Source organism: Heliconius melpomene, chromosome 18, assembly GCF_056956725.1.
Source record: "Heliconius melpomene rosina isolate 202511_hmr_F chromosome 18, ASM5695672v1, whole genome shotgun sequence".
NCBI classification, from domain to species: Eukaryota; Metazoa; Arthropoda; class Insecta; order Lepidoptera; family Nymphalidae; genus Heliconius; species Heliconius melpomene.
Genome location: NC_140406.1, coordinates 9704029 through 9726257, shown reverse-complemented (window position 1 = coordinate 9726257; position 22229 = coordinate 9704029). Strand labels below are relative to the sequence as shown.

Below are 22229 nucleotides of genomic sequence, written 5' to 3'. Positions count from 1 at the left end.
TGACCGTATCTTGCCTTCTACTATGGTGGGTTTGGAACTTCAAAGATTTTATGAGTGGGACCCCTGGGTCCACGGACGGTTGAAATGCTGCGCTACGACGGCTTCAATATATAACATTACAGTACAATGACATTTCATAACATACAACATCGTAAAATATCCCAGCCTTCATATATTTAGAAAGGAATTATACTAGTCCTATCCTATATCTTATAAAACAAAGTCGCTTTTCGTGTCTGTCTGTTGTTTCTAACTCTTCTTCTTCTAAACCACCCAACGGATTTTATTGCGGTTTTCACCATTAGGTCGAGTATTTTTCGTAGAAGGTTTATATATAGTTTATTATTTGTACATTCTTATGTAAATTAACATAAATACGAAAAATATGAATAAAGTCCTACCCGCTGAGACACTTTCGCGCATGCGCTGCTTTAATGGTAAGTACTACATGAAAAAAATGTACTGGAGTATTGTTCCTCTCAATGAGATCTACAAAAAAGTCCGCGAGAGCATATTTTTATCTTTTAAGGATAACGTGTAGTGATCATATTTCTGTCTAAAAATAATAATTTCAATATATTTTTTATTGTGAGGGATATTTTTCCATAATGGTATTAATCCTTATCCTTTAAAATACCTTATTAATTTTCTACGTTAAACGAAGATAAAATTTGCTTTTTACACAATTTCGAAATTGCGAATAGTTTAAGAGAAAAACGCATTTAATTGTTGACACATCACGTCGTTGACACTTCAGCAGTATGGACTCAAGTTTTACTTATCCCTTACTCTCAGCATATAAATAAGTATATTAGTTACGTTGGCCATTTAATGTAGATCAAAACTGTCTTTACTGTTTTTCATTTTAATAAGTACTTTAGAAGTTGTTACAATATCAAAAAATCCTTGCTGCGAAACGCGCCTCGCGACGTTATGCTTATACAAGCGAGTCCGCCGCGCCCGCCTGCCTTACACGCATCGGTGGTTCAGTGGTAGAATCCTCGCCTGCCACGCGGGCGGCCCGTGTTTGATTCCCGGCCGATGCATTCAATTTAATTTTCCTCACAGGCAGCCACGTAGTGCTTGCTTTTCATCAGGGACAGAATACCCTCTTCAGCATTAACCACAAGCAAAAAAAAAAACCCGCCTGCCTTTATAGCAACGAAGATTTAGATGCGTTTGCACGTATTGGATAATTAGAGTTGAATGTATTATTTCAGCGCGATATATTTGATTTCATATTTTTTGTAGTAGTTATTAGTAGGTAGGTTTTTGTTTATAATTTCTTCCGTTTAAAAATAGTCATTTATCTATCTAAAAATAGCCATTTAAATATATTTTAATAAGTACTTGAAAAGATAAGTAGCACAGATTTAAAATAACGGTACCTACTAAAAAATCCTTGCTGTGTAAAACAATTGGAAAATCCTTATTGAAACTACGAAAATGCGTAAATCTTAAGTGCTTTGCAAACATACATTACATGAATTATCCAGCAGTAAAAGCGGGCGAAGCCGCAAGGGGGTCGCTAGTATCTTATAAAACAAAGTCGCTTTTCGTGTCTGTCTGAACTTTCTAACTCTTCTTCTTCTAAACCACCCAACGGATTTTGACGCGGTTTTCACCATTAGGTCGAGTATTTCTCAGGGAAGGTTTATATATAGTTTATTATTTGTAAATTCTTATGTAAATTAACATAAATACGATAAATGTGTCTACCCGTTGAGACACTTTCGCGCATGCGCTGCTTTAATGGTAAGTACTACATGAAAATAATGTACTGGAGTATTGTTCCTCTTAATAAGATCTACAAAAAAGTCCGCGAGAGCATATTTTTATCTTTTAAGGATAACGTGTAGTGATCATATTTCTGTCTAAAAATAGTAATTTCAATATATTTTTTATTGTGAGGGATATTTTTCCATAATGGTATTAATCCTTATCCTTTAAAATACTTTATTAATTTTCTACGTTAAACGAAGATAAAATTTTCTGTTTACACTATTTCGAAATTGCGAATAGTTTTAGAGAAAAACGCATTTAATTGTTGACACATCACGCCGTTGCCTCATCAGCTGTGCCGACTCAAGTTTCACTTATCCCTTACTCTCAGCATATAAATAAGTATATTAGTTACGTTGGCCATTTAATGTAGATCAAAACTGTCTTTTACTGTTTTTTCATTTTAATAAGTACTTTAGAAGTTGTTACAATATCAAAACATCCTTGCTGCGAAACGCGCCGCGACGTTTTGCTTATACAAGCGCGTCATGAGCAGTCATCGGTGGTTCAGTGGTAGAATGCTCGCCTGCCACGCGGGCGGCCCGGGTTCGATTCCCGGCCAATGCATTCTATTTAATTTTCCTGACAGGCAGCCACGTAGTGCTTGCTTTTCGTCAGGGACAGAATACCCTCTTCAGCATTAACCACAAGCTCGAAAAAAAACCCGCCTGCCTTTATAGCAACGAAGATTTAGATGCGTTTGCACGTATTGGATAATTGGAGTTGAATGTATTATTTCAGCGCGATATATTTGATTTCATATTTTTTGTAGTAGTTATTAGTAGGTGACTTTTGTTTATAATTTCTTCCGTTTAAAAATAGTCATTTAACTATCTAAAAATAGTCATTTAAATATATTTTAATAAGTACTTGAAAAGATTAATAGCACAGATTTAAAATTACGGTACCTACTAAAAAATCCTTGCTGTGTAAAACAATTGGAAAATCCTTATTGAAACTACGAAAATGCGGGTTGCATCAGAGTTTAATTAATTTTCACATTATCTTAGGTGCTTTGCAAACATACATTATATGAATAATCCAGTAGTAAAAGCGGGCGAAGCCGCAAGGGGGTCGCTAGTAAACTATAAAAATGTTTCAGATTTCTCTTCACAAGAATCTCGAATACCAATAAGTCCTCCATAAAAGAACAATTCAACTGACAATTTCTGACATTATTGTAAGAACGGCGCTAGTTATTTTTAGAACGAGAAATGTTTTTATATTTCAGGAAATATATATGAACATATTTTCTGAGTCAGAAAAATCGATTTGTTTTTTTATAGCTTCACGCTATATCCCGCATAGAGCGTGGACGGAACTCGATATCAAAATAATTCGTTATCCACTTCAGAGCTACAGAGCAAGGAAATTAAAATAATTAATTCCCCCGAATGTTGGTTCGATTCCTACAATCGAAACCACAACCGCTCAACCGCCCACGACCTCAGTACTTTATTTAACCAAACAAATCATAAATATAAAAAGTAATTACATAGAAAGGGTTCTATGTAATTACTTTTTATATTTCCTTCTGAAACGTCTTGTCAAAATTATTCATCTTTTATTAATTATTTTTGGCAGAATTATTAAATATTGTTCCATTCCATTAATCTTCAACGATAACAAAAGTCCAGTAACAGCCATTTGTGGGCTCAATCCATTAACGCCAAGAGAAAGTAAACAAACAAAATAGGGCTGATGCACTTAAACAATAAGGAAAAAGATCGATTTTGATAGGCGTTCCCACTTATGCTAATAAATAAAAATTAATAAATTGTGTAGAGTACATACTTTGTGTTGAAAGTCTCTTAAGACCTTTAGTTTGGTTTTATAATTTTAGTTTTATTTAAAAGTACCATAATTTTTAGCTTAGATATAATTAATTAGCGTTCTTATGAGAAATCTTTTATGAAATTTGTTTTTACTTTCTTAAAAAACACCTAAAATTAAATATGAAAGCTTATGCTTGTATTGTATAAAACAAGGTGGTTTTCTTCAAACTGCGCAATGGATTTTAATGTGAGTGATTTTGAGTTTATATCATATTTATGTATAAGTCCAAGCCGGCGAAGCCGCGAGTGGAATGCTAGTTATAGTATACAAATAATACAATTATTAATTTAAAATAAAAAAAAAACAAAAATAACACAATTATCGTTTCCAGAAATTTATTATGAATGTTGAGCAGATATGACTTCAATATATAAATAATTTCAATAAAATAAAACAATCATAAGTCAATTTTAAGGTCCAAAAACATACAGAGGTGCACGATCGCGGAGCTGCAGTCTTGCTGTATACTTCATATTCTGAATATCATTCTCTGTCACAAACTCAATCCTTTGCAGTTGACCGTTAGGTAAAAGAACGTAGTACGCCCCAACACTCTTCTGCACTTCAATGGGACCATCGAGCTTTTCTGGTGCAGGATTATCAGTAGTTGGGGCGTCTGTCGATGGAGGTCCATATGAATTGTCGGGAACTCCGTAGGTACTGTCCGGAATGCCATAACTTGTCGCTGGTGGAGTTTGTTCCTGAGGAAGAGTAAAGGCTTGGCCTGCAGGCTTCCATCCCGAAGGTGGATACGGTCCACTTATTTCAGGTGGTTCGTAAGTATCAGTTGGGGCCATAGTCGTCTCTTGTGGCAAAGTAAACGCTTGACCTGCTGGTCTCCAACCAGATGGAGGATATGGTCCAGATTCCGTTGTAGCTTCTATCGGTGAGTCAGTCGTAGTTGGTGCTAGTTCCAGGCGTTGAGACCTAAACCTCGCTGGTCTGAAGCGAGGAAGCTCAGCTATTACACTCGCTACACAGCACAATACGACAAAAAGCTTCATATTTGAATTTTTGGTAGAACTGACTAGTTCACTCTTTAACAAAAAACTGATGCGTGTCTAATGAGAGCTGGTAAATTTATACTGATACGTTAGTTTAATTGCTCTTTGTATATCATAAATGGTTCGAATATAAGGTTGTTGGGAGGATAGATTAATAAGAATATAGACACGCTGGCAACGTATTAGGTGACTGACAATGACCCCACTGACGTCATTGTCATTGGGAACAACTGGGTGAGTTGACTATAGTATAATGAATGGTCAACATGATTACACGTTGACGTTAGAATAAAATTCTTTTACTTAATTTCGCCCTAGTCAGGGGCTAGCATGAAGTTTTTTGTTGCCTAGGTAGATTTAACCTATGAACAACCTCACTACAGTACAAGAATTAGGCTAACTTACTGAGCCGAATTAAACTATTAACCCAAAAAAAAAGGCAAATTTTTCATTCCTCTTTTAAAGCAGTGAAAAGTGAGTATTTTTGTAGTTAAAGATACGAACATAATACTCGTATAATAGAATATTTGTAAGTCTTATAATCATCCTAAATTTAATTTAACATACTTTTGCATGCAATGTTTTTCAAACACTATAGAGGTTTTTCTAGTTTCACAACGCTTAGTTAGACTTAGACTCGAGTCCACTAGGAAATCAAAATAATTAATTCCCCCGAATAGGAATCGAATCCAAAACCACCGCTTTGATAACCAGAACTGCTCCAACAATATAAATACTATTTACATTATGTCACAGAGCATCATTACCAAACTCATCGTTGCGGTAAAAACATTATAAATGAAAGGCGCGTCGCCGATCACAATGCCGGACGTGATTTACATAAGAAACGCCCGAACGCTATGGGCACGTTCTGTGATTAAGGTCGAATCAACGCTACGTTTTTCTCTTTGTAAAAAATACATTTTTCAAATTATTGTAAAATTTGTTCACGAAAAATATTGTATTGAACTCGGTATTTTATTTGAGTTAAGCTTGATAGGTATTTTGTGTAGTATCTTTTTTGTTTACACTTCTTAATTAAGGCGTAAATGGAGACAAATACTAACAAATCAGTTTTTCATAAATCTATATAATATACACATATACACACTTATATTTTCTTGAATACCGCTGTATTCTTGAGGTATTGCCTGTTGAGTCACAGAATTCATAGCCGCTTTGCCTTGTTACCAGAGCGTAAATGTTATATTCCCCCGAGTGGGAATCGAACTTGCAACCGTCGCGTTTACATTCACTCATCACGCTTGTGTTCCTGCGCCACGGCGGCCTCGTCTATCTATACCAACAGAATAGTAGAATAATATAATAATAGTGGGATATCCGTCTACATAAAGTATCATATATACATTTTTTTTTGTAGATTTAATACTTGTTAAATTTCCACCCTTTTATACCAAAAGTGATAATATCAAAGTCACAGATCATAAAGCCGTCAGTTGTATGAAATCCAATTTAATAAATGACGAACTCAATACGCTTTGTGGGAACATATCTCGTAGGAGAAAATTAAAAAATCCAGCTCTATATGTCCTTTGCAGCACAGAAAGCTGAGCTTACAGTACGAAGGGTAAGCTTCTAAATACTTATACAAAAAATATTTATATAAAAAATATAGTATGTTTGTTTGTTATTATATATAATGAAAAACTTTACAAATGTTATTAAATATCAATTTACATATTCATCACATGAAAGATGCAAGTTATTAATATATACGAGTATATCTAACATTTAACACAATTTAAATAACATATAAGTAATTTAATTTTTTTATTTTGCTTAAGTCTGAAAAAACGTTTGTAACTAGTCATCTCCTATCCTGGCACTTAATTTTCGAGGTATTTTCTATATCTGATACTCTACTTTTAAATTTAAAATGAAAAAACCTACATTTTCCCGTTCCTGTAAAATTGCGACAAATCTCTCAAAACCAAATTTCAGCCTTCTAAGTATATTAATTTCGTCTGTCCCTAGTCGGTCGGTCATACAGTAAAGAAAATAATATACATTTTAAATAATATTTTCAAGCTATAAATAGCATCAATAACGCATGTAGTGGAAAGCAGTAAAAGATACTCACCGCTCCACAAAGACGACGTTCAATTTTTATCTGGAACAAAAATGACGGCAGATTAATTGAAGCAGTTCAAAGAAAAATATATTTTAGATAAGAAATTTTTAGTTGTTGGCTTGTAAAAGAGTTTGTGGCTGATTTCTCCATTCTTCTATTGTAATGTGATTTTGAAATTGGTTGTTTTTAAAATTAACATTCCCCCGCAAAGCAGAAATGGTAGAGAAAGCCTAGTAGACTTTTGATTGGTGGAACTTAACACCGTACTTCGTCCTAAGTGTGAACCCACAACCATAACTTTTACTATCGTACACCACTAATGGCCACAGAGTGAAAAAAAATATTTAGAAGAGTTTCTCCATTCTTAAATTAGTGTCAAGATGTTCTCCACTTTTCGCTTAATTTTCATGAAATTATTTTATGGTAGAACTCAGCGCTGCGCGTTCTCTTCCCGAGCAAGAGGAATGAAAATAACTTTTAAATATATTCAATCCCCACAGTGGGAATGGAGCCCACAGTTTTCGCGTTTACATGCAGATACTGTGCCTCTTAATTATATTTAACAAAAATGTTATTCAACAATATTTTCTACTAAAACTCTTTTATAAGTTTTATCTAGGGCAAATTAAAAACTACAGGGTAACGGCTTACTTTAGAAATAATTAAGAATTTTTAATACTTTTTCAAAGATGAAGAAGTGGATAGGATTATCGTAATTAGTTTTAAGTAGTTGGTAATTAAGACTGAGAAAAATAAAATTTTGTTTAAAATAATCGTCAAAAAAACTTGTAGCCCAATTTTTATGTATTCTTTTAAATAAACGAAGTATTACAGTCTAAAAATAGTAAAAACATATGTAGACGAAATCTAGTAATGAATCTCGCTGCTCTGCTTCAGCCTACTTTAGCAGTGGTGGTGGTGGTGGTGTACTCAATGCTGCACTATATTTTAACTTTTAACAGCACAAAAATGAAATATAGACATGGCCTAACTGGAGTTTGAACCTACAACTTTGGCGTATTCAGTTGACTTCAATATTGCATATAGGGCTCCAGAACTCAACGCCGGGCTTGATCTTGTTACCAGAACGAAGAAATAAAAATAAATCATTCATCCGAGTAGGAATCGAACTCACAACCGTCGCATTTACTGTAGCGTACTGTACCGCAATGACTTAAAATTAACATTTATACCTTGAATATTTTTAAGAAAATCATATTTAATGCCGGGTGAAAAATGAAGGGTCCTTTCAACAAGAACACTGAAGTAAATTACTTGACCATATTCCACAACACGAAGTGTTTTTATGAAATATTTTAATTAGAAATCTTGTGATTATAATTATATGTTTAGGCCCCTTTATTGTCTAGTAATATTATAAAATTGAAGAATTTGTTTGGTAGAACACAATGACTTTAAGAACTGCTAGTTTATAAAATAAAACTAAAATATTCTTTATCAGATTTCTAGCTGCAAAAAACTTCCTACTAATACTATGAATGTGAAATGTGTTTATGAGAATAGATATAGATTTATATATGCTCACACACATTGAAGAATGAGAGAAAAGATGAATGCTGAAGAAATGCGATCTCTTCTATGATATGCAGAGTCAGCTTAGCTGATCAAAACCACAATGAAGAGATACACAGAATAGCGTGCTCTCTGGTTACCACGCTAGGGATAACTATGACGCTAAGTTAACTTAAGGCGACTTACATACTCGACTCAAAAACAAATCAATTGAAAATAAAAACTAATCTTTCTTTATCCGATTGTTCTCATATTTTCTATCGCCAATATTTAGTTTTTAAATAAACGTCCGATTGTATTGGACACAAAAGCACGTAATGAAATAAGACCCTATTCCTTGGAGAGGAAATGGAAACTTTCCAGACAAAATGACAAATCCTTTTAGAGACGTTTTTTCATAGATTCTATTATAAAAATGATATTTTTTATTACATTTCTTTAAAGGCCAGAAAACACTAACCGTACGAAGTAAATAAAAAAAAAATGTAATTCGTTTTCGTAATAATTGTCTGTCCGTCAAATTTCCAGTGCGTTACAATGTCCTCAAAACGCATTAAAATCAGTCCACTTTGCCTAAGCTGGATGAGAATGCTGGATGTTGCCACTTACGTCGATAGAACTTAAAGCCGTATTCCGCACATAGCGGGGAAGGCATAGGGAACCTGGGTACCTAGGGTTAAAACACTTCGATCCCCTTAAGACACTTATGTTCTCCACTTTCCTTCGAATTCTGGAAGGATTGCGTGTTGAATATCAGATCTCAACGCCGCGCTTTTTTTTTTCTTTGCCGTATTTACAGTCAGGCACTTTAAAGCAATATCTTGAAAACTGGGTGAAGTATTGGGAACAGAATGCCTTACATTAGGTTCCCTCTGTCTACACTGTTATGTGGATATGCAGGATACGGCGCGAAGTTAAAAATACAACAAAATTTGAACTCATTACATCTCTTCATAACTCACAATTACGTCAGTCTCTTCAGAATTAAAATTTTCCTAAGTAAATTTATTTTGTCTATTGAGAAAATTTATTCAAAATCTCTCCGAAACGAATACATTGAAATAATTTAAGGGAATCACAAGGACGGTAAGCGTTCAATTATAAATTTCATAGAATCGACAGAATCTCGTTACACCAACATCAGTGGGCGTCATGTTTGACTGGATATTCCCATTAGTATGCTAAAATGGACGATCCAGCTTATGGTAAACAAGTATTAGGCTTATAGCGGTGTTAGTATGTTTTTTTTTACATATTAAGGAAACAAATATTAGATAAATATATAATGTTGTTTTGTTTTGTATCTATAAGAATGAGTTAAATTGTTATTGTGAAATAATAAGCTTTGATTGTAATTAAATTTTTGAATGACGAAACACTCTGTCTCAAAATTTCAACGGAAAGTGTCTTAATACTAACTTCCCTCTGCTTAATATTTATAATTCCTGAAAATACTTTTTTTTATTAATTATATTTCTTGCACTACAAGTGATCATGGTCCACACCTTTCATCATTGTATGTTTCTTTTTATTATTTATATTTCTTTAGATGTTATTTATGACTTACGTGATGATGTAGATACATTTTCTACACTAATATACCTCATCCTTAAAAACCCAATTATTATTTTAAGTTGCCAACTTGGGTATACTTTCATAAGCACTATACAATATCTTAGCATAGATATCATCAAGCATATGATGAAAAAGGAGAAAGTAAAGTTTTAATTGTAAAAGAACTAAAACGAGAAAAAAACATGTGTGAAAGTGCGGTGCTAATCTATATCGTTTTTTAAATCTCTTGTCATATATAAATAGGTATTAGAACTATTTAAGTAATATATATTTATTTAAGTAATATTATTTTTTAAATCTCTGTGATTTACAATAAATATGTATTAAAATTATTTAAAAAATATATAAATATATACCTATTCCTTATTATTCTTGGACCAAACCCCAAATGGAAAGGATAAAACGGTTTGCCAGCAATTAGACATCGTTTTAATGGACTCGTGAGGCGATCTTAGTTATAAACTTTATTTCAGTGGTTCATTTATTTTAAATGTATATATTCATACGTAGGTATATACTTTCACTCAACATACAATGCCTCCAGAACTCGGCGGAAAGTGGGGAACGGAATTATCATATGGTTCTCTCTGCCTATCCTGCTGTGTGTGGTATACAGCGTGAAGCTTTCAACGTTTTGCGAAGCACGTAGATAGTCCAGTGAAAGAAAACTGCTTTTTCTTTTTTGTTCTACGTTTCTTTAAGCACAATGTAAGATATTTTCTTATAAAATTGTAAAATGGCTGGGAAAGGGGGAATACAATCAAGACCTCCATTTCCCAATTTTTAATACATTGCGTGTTGACTGGCGAAACTCAACGCCGCTTCTTGTTACTAGAGCGGGAAAATGAATTTATTTTATTCCATCGTCTGGGAATCGAAGCCACAACCTATCACAATTACAGTCAAACGCTGTGCCACTACGCCACCTCGTCCCTCTTGAATTATTTTTATGTATATTACAAAAAAGGTATAACTTTCTAATTTTCTTAAATGTGAGTGGTTTTAATAAAATCTGTGAATGGAATGTAATTATACAATCTGTGGAAAAAATCCAATATATGAAAGCACCTGTTCAAATATTGGATTTTTTTCACAGATATATAGATAATTGTGTAAATAATATTTGAAACAGAATAAAAATAAAAAGTATATTCCACTAAGCAGAGCAACGTATTAAATAACCATTCTAAAATACAATGATTTTCCTTAAAAACCTTTTGAACAAAAAAATTATCTACACTTAAATACGTTAATTGCGTAAATTAACAGACAGATAAAAGGTATTTGAAATATAAACTTGGGACTTATTCGAAAAGTCTTTTGGTTTAATCGTGATGGATATTTCTTAGAGCCATTAAGAAGTTAAGTTGTTTACCGAATTGCGCCTCAGCGAATTCTCAACATTTTTCTGGTAAATAAGTAAATACTTCCCGAAAAGAAAGAACGTGCTATTTTTTTTTGTACATTGGTAAAAAAGTACGTTGTTGAGTACCGCGGGTTTAAATGGGAACTTAAATTGATCAACTAGAACCTAAATGCCCAGATCGAATTATCAGAAGGTCCCCGAGGGACCGTGTGAAATGGAAACACCTCATACAATTGTATTTCTAAGTAATGTTATTTGCAGACATATGCCCGATGTGAATGACATGTTTAAATAAATAATGGACTAAAAATAAGAAGGTTCTGTAATAGACTGGGATCCGGCCGTTGAATCCTGCATAAACGAGTTTTCTTAATTAAACCTATATTAATGAATAATAAATGATTAGTAGAACAGATTACACCTGGGTTGCCTGGAAGAATCCTGCCGCAATCACCTTTAATTACATTTTTTCGTAACTCGTTTTTGGAGAAAATTGCACCCATACGTTTTTTATATGAATCGCACATCATTTGAAAGATAATCGCATAAGGAATTGGAAAATTAAGGGTTGCCAGCTCTCAGTCTGCCGCAAGTCTAGGGTTGCCTGGTTTAAACATGTCACTAAATGTTAATAATTTGCACTCATGTGTTTTTTTAATAAATTATATATCAAATTAAAGCTTATTTTTTTCTGAACACTATAAAACAGGGTTGCCTGGAAAATTCCTGCCGCAAACAGGGGTTGCCAGCGTTTGAAAAATTTTATTCCGGTTCCGTTTGACTATGAGAATAGACGATGAAATGCGCGGTCTGCCTTATGTTTTAAATTAAAATATTATATAATAGAAGGTCAATCTTAAAATCAATGTTTATTCTAATTGTTTACCTGTTAAATGATGATTTTAATCATATTAAGTACACGCAGAAAACTATTTAAAGATCATAGGGCAGAAGAAATCATCCTTATTTTTCAAGTAAAATAATGAATCTATAATATTGAGTCTTTGCAAAATCTATTTTCTAAATACTAATATTTATTTATTAATTTAAATTACCATTTTGAAACAATTAAATTATCTAATTAAATAAATGTTTACAAATATCGATCTTCTATAAACTATTAATATACATACATATACATCATGTTCCCTTAATATAAAGAAGGGTGACCATTATTGCGGATATTTTTTTTATTAATTATATTGAAAAATACATTTCAATGAACTCTCTCTCTCTCTCTTCGTCCTCTACTTGTTTGATTTGATTTGATTTGATTTTTTCTCACGCAATTTTTAATAATTTGCATAGGAAAGAAATATATATAATAGAATTATGATAAACAAAACTAAGTTAGCAAAATAAATTCGAAGAAAATCCGACAGTAATGCCGACTAATAAACGCTATTTACGGTTTATGACCAAGAGTCGGCAAATATCAATTAGTTGGCTATTTTTTACTATAGATAAACATTTTGCGGTGCGATACAAAGCAAACCAAATGCAATCAAAATTATTTTCGAAGATGTATTGTTTCTAAATGCAATAAAAGTGCAGATGGCCAAATGAGTTGTTTTTGAGCATATTACTTAGTTACTTACCTTTCGTTTTGGAGTAAAGACGTTTTTACTTGACAAAAATGAAGATGGGAAAATGTGATAGAATTTAACAAGGAATCTTTCCAAAAGTGTAAAATTATGTTATTGTTTCGCCAAAAAATGAATTTTAAATACAGTGACATTTTTTTAAATAGTGACACAATGCACGGTTATCATTTACAGTGTTACAAAAAGTTCATTGTTTTAAAACAAAAATATAAAGAAGTATTTTTTAATGATTTTCTAATGCAAAACGAAAGTATACTATAATCTTTAATATTATATAGTTTAATAAAATGTGACAATTGTGGCCGTGGGAATTGCCTCAGTTTTGATTACACTAAGTTAGGGACGTGAGTGAGTGATTACGCTTTATTATAATTATAAGAACAATTCTTTCAGACCTAAATGCCTTAAAAACTATCAGCATAGACGGACAAGTTCTTGCTAGCGACATTTTTTTATCTATATTTTTTAATAGTTTTTATTAGTTGAATAGTTTTCATTTACTTTGCAAAAACGTAAATATTCGTACCAAAAAGATGGGCGCCATAGTTCTTTCTACGGATACGGACGGCGTTGTCAAATCAAACAAGCAGAGGGCGAAGAGAGAGAGAGATTGTTTATTGAAATGTAATTTTCCATATTTTCTTAATTAATAAAAAAATATCCGCAATAATTGTCACCTCTCATTATATTAAGGAAACATGTTGTAATTAATACCTTATAGTAGATCGATATTTGTAAACATTTACTTAATTAGATAATTTAGTTGTTTTGAAAGGGTTATTTAAATTAATAAATAAATATTAGTATTTAGAAAATAGATTTTGCAAAGACTCAATATTATAGATTCATTATTTTACTTGAAAAATAAGGATGATTTCTTCTGCCCTATGATCTTTAAATAGTTTTCTGCGTGTACTTAATATGATTAAAATCATCATTTAACAGGTAAACAATTAGAATAAACATTGATTTTAAGATTGACCTTCTATTATATAATATTTTAATTTAAAACATAAGGCAGACCGCGCATTTCATCGTCTATTCTCATAGTCAAACGGAACCGGAATAAAATTTTTCAAACGCTGGCAACCCCTGTTTGCGGCAGGAATTTTCCAGGCAACCCTGTTTTATAGTGTTCAGAAAAAAATAAGCTTTAATTTGATATATAATTCATTAAAAAAACACATGAGTGCAAATTATTAACATTTAGTGACATGTTTAAACCAGGCAACCCTAGACTTGCGGCAGACTGAGAGCTGGCAACCCTTAATTTTCCAATTCCTTATGCGATTATCTTTCAAATGATGTGCGATTCATATAAAAAACGTATGGGTGCAATTTTCTCCAAAAACGAGTTACGAAAAAATGTAATTAAAGGTGATTGCGGCAGGATTCTTCCAGGCAACCCAGGTGTAATCTGTTCTACTAATCATGTATTATTCATTAATATAGGTTTAATTAAGAAAACTCGTTTATGCAGGATTCAACGGCCGGATCTCAGGGTATAATATGAGTATTTGTTTTTCTTTGTTTGTATCTAAACTAAAATTTAAAAGTAAATGTAAGACCTCACTTCATCTATACTCGTATATATTTAAACTAGCGGACGCGCGCAGCTTCGCTTGCGTATTTAAGGGTGAATTCTAATAACCCATGAAACATGTGTTCAATGAAATATTTTTAAGAGTCAAAATGTCAAATGTTTTAAAAATCGGTGGCGATTTAAAGATTTTTCTTATTTGTACCCTTAGGGGGTGAATTCTAGAAAACCATGAAACATGTGTTTAATTATATACGTTTAAGAGTCTGAATTTAAAATTTTATAAAAATTGGTGACAATTTAAAAAAAACCTATACAAACTTTCAACCCCTATTTCACCCCTTTAGGGTTAAAATTTTTCAAAATCCCTTAGTGAATGTCCAGATTACGAAAGTAAACTTTTGAAAAAATTTAACGTTTCTACCATCAGCGGTTACGGCTGTGCGTGCGTCTTACCTCAGTCAGTGAGGACAAGTCCTTTTATATATATAGATAAGGGAACCCGGACCCTCTACCTACCCTGCTGTGTGCGGGTAGGTAGAGGGCCCGGGTATCAGCGTGAAGCTGATTTGATATGAATAAACTAAAGACTATGAGTAATTTAATGAACATCATTTAAAGACAAAAATAGAGAGACAGAAATATTTAATTTGCCCAGGAAGAACATTAGATAAACTTCTTTACGTTGCCATCTGTCTCCGTGAACATAACTACAGTAAGAAATAACCTCTTGACATTTGAGTTCGTATGTCACGACTTGCTTGGAACATTTAATTTGGAAGATGTTAAAATGTAGGTGAAATTTACCTACTACAAGTAAAGATGTGATATATGCATAAATGTTTGTTCTTATTAGTAGGTTCACGCCGCAGTTTCACCATTGTGTGTTCTTTCATAATTATATTTTTTAACATAAAAGACTGACTTCACCTTGATCCCATAATCAGAACCTAACCAAACTCTCATCAAACTACCCTTGAAATGTAGGGTACATTGAAAAAAGTGATATTGAGTCCGTAAGACTTATAGGATTTTGTCATGGATAACGTGTCACCGGAAACGGACTAAATTAAAATGGGACTACATGGGAAGCATCAAGCATCAAAGCATAAAAAATACAGTCAAATTGATAACCTTCTTCTTTTACAGAAATCCGTAAAAAAACTGAAAACCCGTCAACCCGAAAACTAAAAACTGTTATAAACTGAAATTCAACAAAAAATATATTACAACCGTATGTAAATATGTTGTTGTTGTATGTAAACCTAACAGTGTCAACTACTCTTGATTCTGGAAAAATCTAACAGATATATTTTAGTAAACATTGCGTTATTGTACTAATTATAATAATATTATAGAGCTCAAAATTATGTTTTTTTTTTTTTTATATATGGAATAGGCTTGCGTTTGACCGCATCAAGTCTGGTGAGCATTGATGCGGTCTACGGTGGTGCACGGTTGCCTAGAAGATACCTATTCACCCTATCTTTACACGCGTTAATCTCAGGAACTACTGGTCAGAATTGGAAAATTGATTTTTTTTATATAATAATCTATTATTTTTGATGTACCTACCATGCTGTAATTGCAGAGACTTTGTGGTCAGAGTCATACTTAGATGAGTCACTAAGACCACAAGCAAAGCCGTAGGAAAAAGCTAGTATAACATGTAGTTAGTTAAACTACTTGTTAGCATTACATAAGATTCTAATTGTCCGTAACGTAGAGCATGACTATTAATGGTAATGTGTAACCAAGTGCTTAACGTGCTCTCTCAAGCACGGTAGAGGTCATCTGCACACCCATCTTGTGGGGGTGAATATAGCTTAAGCTAACCTAGCCAGTCTGTATAATAACTACTTAGTAATTAGATAAATAATAGTCGAGACTTTAGGTGGAGATTGTTGTAGATTCGATTCCCATTCAAGGGACTCGAAGGGGACTTTCGCCACTGAAAATTATTAAAATATTATATTTCCCTGATTGGGAATCGAAACCAGAATCTGTAGCGTCAAAATAGAAATAATAAGTAAAAAAGAAGTTGTAAGACTTATTAAATTACTCACATTTTACATACATATATGTCGGCTGGTGATAATTTATTTCAATATTGAGAATTAATTCATAATTAGTTAATTAATTACAAAATATGTTTTAAGGAGTAAAAATTAGAAATAACATTTAAGAGTTAATAAAATGCTGTAATTATTGAATTGATGGTTCTGTATTTGTCGGCTTCCGGTGGCGCCACTTTGGGCGCGTCACCGTTGTCAATGTCATTGTTAATTTATAAAAGGCCGTGCGGGTGTTGTACGCTCAGTCGAGGCTCTGCCACGGCTCGGAGCACTACTCGTGCTCCACCGCTGGTTATCCTCGACTATTTTAATTATGAATGTTGTTAAGACCTATTTGTAATTATACTGGACTGGAGCAGTGAAAGGCGAGTGTTGATATATCGGAAAGGGATCCCTTAAGCCTACTCCTGGGGTCACAAGTCCCAGGCACTGCTCCAAGCCTTACATCATTTAAAGAAGATAATGTTATTATTTTCCTTGTAATTTATTGTTTAAGTTATTAATTGGCTTATTTATTTGTTTTAGATTTACTTAATTATTTCATTTAGTATTTAGAGTAGAACCAAAGGCCAGGACATGGTCGGAGGTTCTACTCGTTTATTTTTAATGTCTATTACGCCTTTTTCACTCCGACATATACCAATTGCTATGATAATATTATCAGGGACTTTATGAAGTTTATTGCTCTATTTATTGTTATGTAAAATATATGTATTTTTATATAATAAAATTGTACCTGGTCGGTCGGTGTCTGGAATATAAATTATAAAATCTATTATTGGGACATTTATTAGTGTAATAGAACCCAAAACAATATAATATTATCTTCAAAGTTATAATGTTATTAGAACATGAAAGTAAAAGTACCTTATTCAGATTAGCAAATAAATAATAGTGTCAAGCGGGCAGAGCCGCGAGCCAGTTAAATATGAATGTGTTCCTAAATATAAGATAAGTATTGTTTTGAATCTTTATTATTATTTTAAATCTATATCTTTTCCTGGTCATCACAAACTGTAAGCTGTAGACAGAGAGAAGCAACCGTTATTAAGACATTTTCATTTACGAGACATTGCGTGGGCGTCACACACTCAACGTAAGGAAAAGCACGAAATATAATACACATCTACGAGTATAACCATGCCTAGACCCAAGGTTAATAACAGACAGTTTGCTTTATTTATTAGGGACTTAGAAGTTTATTGAACGTAAATACTTCGACCATAACCCAGGGGTCGTCGAGTATTACGCGGTTTTGGGGGATTACAAATTTCCTAAAGCGTTGAAGAACCTGTAGGACTTACCGTAGATTATGCTTTGGAATTGCAAATACTGTTTTAATTTGTTTTGATAATAGTTATTTTGTTTGTTTTGGCCCAAAATAAAAGTAATTATATTTTTTTAGCTTCACGCTGCATCCCGAACAATGTAGGGTGGGCAGAGGGAACCTGGGAATTTAATGTTAAGACAAACCGTACTAAAGAACTTCTGTTCCCCACTTTACGCCTACTTCTTGAGGTATTTCGTGTTGAGTATCACCATGAGGGGTAAATTAAAATATTAAATATTTCATTCCCTCGAATGGAAATTGAACCCATAACACGTACAGGTACAGTTGCACGTTTGTGCCCCTTACGTACCTATTTTCATCAATATAATTTGACACTAATTACCGAGAATACATTTCAAAAAATTTATACATATTTTTAACCAAATGTTATTTTTGTATGAAAACAGCACTATACATGTTAAAAGTCAATTGAAATTTGATTTTAGTGTTTTAAATTCAGGTATATTTTTTTTTAGATTAGTTCATTTGATTATCGCACCAATAGAGCGATTTCGTTTGATCGTGTGATGTTTACAGATAGCAATCTATAGTGTTTCATTAGGTTAGCTACAAATGAATACCTGAATGGACTAATAAAATAAAAAAAAACCTAAATCCAACTGTATAAAACTAAAAACAAAAAAAAACTAGCGCAATAGTTCATTGGGATTAACAGTCTTTCATAATTTTTTTTTTTTATATCATATTTATTTATTTATTTACTTCCAAAATCGCTTATAAGAGAAACACAATTATTTTAAAATATTTTTACTACTATATAAATAGTGGCAATATATTAGTATTTTATGTTTTTGTAGGTATAATTATATTAGTCAGCATTGCCTATTGCTCTTGATATGAAAACTTGCTAAAAATAATTTGTTCTAGTAAATTTGAATTACCTACTTCTTATTTTCTTTCTAGTGGCGCAGTTTAACTATCTCTGATTGTAAACGTGATGGCTGTGATTTCGATTCCCAATCGAAGAAATGAAATATTTAATATTTTGATCCCTCGGTCTGGTAATGAGGCGAGAAGTGGCGTTGAGTTCCGCCACCCTACACGTAATGCCTCCAGAAATTTATTATAAGAACGGAGTGTCTTAACACTACGATCCCTGGTTTCTCTGCCTACCTTAACAAAAATTAAAATGTAAAGCTGGTAAACTAACTAGAGAAACACTCATCGGAATTTTAATAAGCTATGAAATACCGTGTGGTTTTAAGACCGCCCGCACAGCACCGTACGAGTATGTACGAGTACGTCGTAAACTCGTAATATAAAGTTTAATAAGGCTTCGTGAGCCTGACATTACGTTATATGTACCGGAAATTAAAGTTTGCTATCGTTAGGCGTCCTTCAAACTAAAAGTAGCTAAAATTGCTGGCCAATTTGTGCTACCGTTGCGGCAATAAAATTTTATGACAATTAATAAATTTTCCTTTAAAGAATATATGCTTAAGTAAAATATAGCTATTTTATATTTTATACATATCCTATATGTTTAGGTAAAGCAATTAGTACTCTAAATATAATAAGTAGTCTAAAAAATTGTAAATCCAGACACTATACTCTATTCACGAAGGCATGAGATAAAAGGTAATTTAATTTACAATCACAAAATGGGTACAGGACCCTCGGTGTACGAGTCCAATTCATGCTTGATCAGTTTTATTTGACAGTGAAATTCTAAATATTACTTTTTTATAATAACAATAATTTCGGCAAGCAGCACACTGTTTACTTACTGCAAAAAAAAGTAAGTCCAAATATTGTACTACCTTGGATCTGTTATTTAGTCAGGTGGTTTTTAGACTATAAATAATTTAAAAGGCCTTTGAAAATCGCTATTATTGTATTTCGATTTAACTAAAGTAGTGTTGCAAAAAATCTCGTAGACCACAGAATCGATTAAGGCCGAAACCGAGAAATTATTACAATTGAAAAAATATTATGTGTAGACATTAAATTTTCTGATTTTGACAAGAAACCAACTATTCATATAAATATGGTACAAGTAAAAATCTCTGATGGGATTTTAGAAGGAGAAATCATACAAAACAAATACGGGGGATCGTTTTATAGCTTTAAAGGCATCCCTTACGCACAACCCCCAATTGGAGAATTACGATTTGTAGTAAGTTTGATTAAATAATACCAGTAAATTAAGAATATTATTATAACAACTAACTTTCAAGACCGGCTTGTATATGCGACGGTTATGAGACTAATTCCCATAATATGGGTAGGTAATGGATAATTTTATTTTCAACATTGAGCGCAGCTATTGAGCAAGAAAGTTGAGAAAGTATCTTAAAATTAGGGTTCTCTCTGCCAACTCTGCTACCTACAGCTTGAAGCTCTTACAGAATCACTATGTGGTCCGTTGCCCGTCTGTCAAGACCATTAATCTCCAGATAGCGTAGAGGTATTATATTAACTTAATGTTAATATCAAGTATTCAGACGGCGAGTTCGACTCGCTATTGACCGATTTTTATTTTATTCAGGAACCTCAACCAGTAAAGCCGTGGAATGACATAAGAGATGCAAAAAAGGAGGGACCAATGTGCAGTCAGCACGAAACTTTTATGTTCTATAAATATATGGGCGAAGAAGATTGTTTATATCTTAATGTTTATACACCTGATGTAAAACCAGCTTGTCTTTTACCAGTAATGATCTGGATTTATGGAGGTGGATTTATATGTGGTAGTGGAAATTATGATTTTTATGAACCTGAATTTCTTATTAGAAATGACGTCGTTATTGTTTCTTTCAACTATAGAGTCGGAGCGCTCGGTTTCCTCTGCTTGAATACAAAACAAGTGCCAGGCAACGCAGGAATGAAGGATCAAGTCGCAGTGTTACGTTGGGTACAAAAGAACATAGAAAAATTCGGTGGCAATCCAAGCAATGTCACAATATTTGGCGAAAGTGCAGGAGCTGCATCTGTCTCATACCATTTAATATCTCCTATGAGCGTTGGTCTCTTTAGGAGAGCTATATTACAGAGTGGAGCATTTACTAATAGTTGGAGTAGGTCTGAAAGACCTCGCGAAAGAGCATTAGTTCTTGCCAGGAGATTGGGTTGTAATTCAGAAGATGATAATATACTGGCAACATTCTTCAAATCCGTACCCGTTCAAGATTTGATCGACATTGATCAACCAATAACTATATCTGAGCGATATACCGCTAAAAATTATCTTTCTTTTGCAATTGTTAATGAAATGAAATTCGATGATTGCGAAACATTCTTTTCTCAAGACGATTCAGAGAACTTGAGTGCGAAAATCCAAAAAAATATTGACATAATTATTGGATATAATGAACACGAAGGCGTAATGCGTTTTAACTCTGGGTTGAACGTTCACGATATTTTATATCAAGCCAATACATTTGTGGAATATTTTGTACCAAGTTCCTTTACTTATAAAGCTACTTTAAGCGATCATATAGATATAGGTAACGAATTTAAAAAATATTACTTTCAGAATGATAAAATAACAATGAAAAATATTGATCGACTACTACAATTTAGCTCCACCGAGAGTTTTATATATGACATTATAACACTTGCTAGAATGATTGCTAAAAACAATAAAAATAATGTTTACTTATACAAATTTACATGTAAATCAAAAAGGAACATATTTACTGAAAAGTACGGATCAGTAAATAATTTGGGTAACGATACTTTTTTTGTATGTCACGCCGATGATCTCGCTTACCTTTTCCCTTTGACAGCGATTACCCCAAAACTAAAAAATAACTCAATTGAATATGAATTGATACAAGTAGTAACTGCATTATGGACAAATTTCGCTAAATATGGGTGAGTTTTACTATTAGAAGTTTTGTTTTTGTGTTGCATGTCAAATACTCAATATTTTGAATATTAGTCATCTTAATAATATTTGTTTTTATTGAATCTATGATCGAAATTGATCAGAGAAAATCAAAAATATATATTTTTAAATTAAAACATTTTTGTAATCGTCTATAATATGTAAACGTTACGTTACGTTACGTTTTGAGTGACGGAACTCAACGAATCGATGACACAAGCATTGCATTCACGGGTACGCTACTCAATTGCCTCAACGGCGTATATAATGTATCTTATACTACTGTGTGTGTGAGTATGCTATCTGTATCATCTCACAGTCACCCACCCGACCTGCCATCCTACTGCTTTATTTTCATATTTTTTTACAGAAATCCAACACCTAACAATAACAATGAAGTCGAATGGAAAAAATTCACACTTGAAAAACAAGAATATTTAAACATCGGCAATGTTTTTAAATCTGAAAGCTTTCCTGAAAAAGAAGAAATAACCTTTTGGGATACAATTAACGAAAAATACTTTCCAGAATATTTTATTTAGATTAATAAAATAAAATACCGTAATAAATAAATTAATATAAAAAAACTAATAATGTGATGATGATGATGTTTTTTTAAGTAAACAAACTAGGTGATTAAGA

The 22229-nt window shown here is 32.7% G+C and overlaps 3 protein-coding genes across 5 annotated transcripts in view; 1 reads left to right on the top strand and 2 right to left on the bottom strand.

Moving 5' to 3' along the window:
- The window catches only part of gogo (thrombospondin-1 like protein golden goal), a 150928-nt gene that overhangs the window by 85487 nt on the left and 43212 nt on the right, over positions 1–22229 (bottom strand). For all 3 annotated transcript variants that reach the window (XM_085202471.1, XM_085202473.1, XM_085202472.1), the window contains exon 2: positions 6724–6753. The gene's annotated coding sequence lies outside the window, so the exon portion shown is untranslated. The remainder of the gene's footprint in view (positions 1–6723; positions 6754–22229) is intronic.
- Positions 3937–5007, bottom strand: LOC146529490 (uncharacterized). Its single transcript, XM_085202357.1, has one exon. The coding sequence runs from the start codon at positions 4620–4622 to the stop codon at positions 4029–4031; it is 594 nt and encodes a 197-aa protein (XP_085058483.1). The 5' UTR covers positions 4623–5007; the 3' UTR covers positions 3937–4028.
- Positions 20302–22129, top strand: LOC146529489 (juvenile hormone esterase-like). Its single transcript, XM_085201619.1, has 2 exons — positions 20302–21574; positions 21958–22129. The coding sequence occupies exons 1-2, from the start codon at positions 20304–20306 to the stop codon at positions 22127–22129; spliced, it is 1443 nt and encodes a 480-aa protein (XP_085057745.1). The 5' UTR covers positions 20302–20303.

Excerpts from the sequence above, each read along its gene's own strand:
- LOC146529489 (XM_085201619.1), top strand. The coding sequence starts at position 20,304 with ATGTGCAGTCAGCACGAAACTTTTATGTTCTATAAATATATGGGCGAA. Across the intron at positions 21,575-21,957 it reads ACAAATTTCGCTAAATATGG|AAATCCAACACCTAACAATA; the intron begins GTGAGTTTTACT and ends ATTTTTTTACAG.
- LOC146529490 (XM_085202357.1), bottom strand. The coding sequence starts at position 4,622 with ATGAAGCTTTTTGTCGTATTGTGCTGTGTAGCGAGTGTAATAGCTGAG.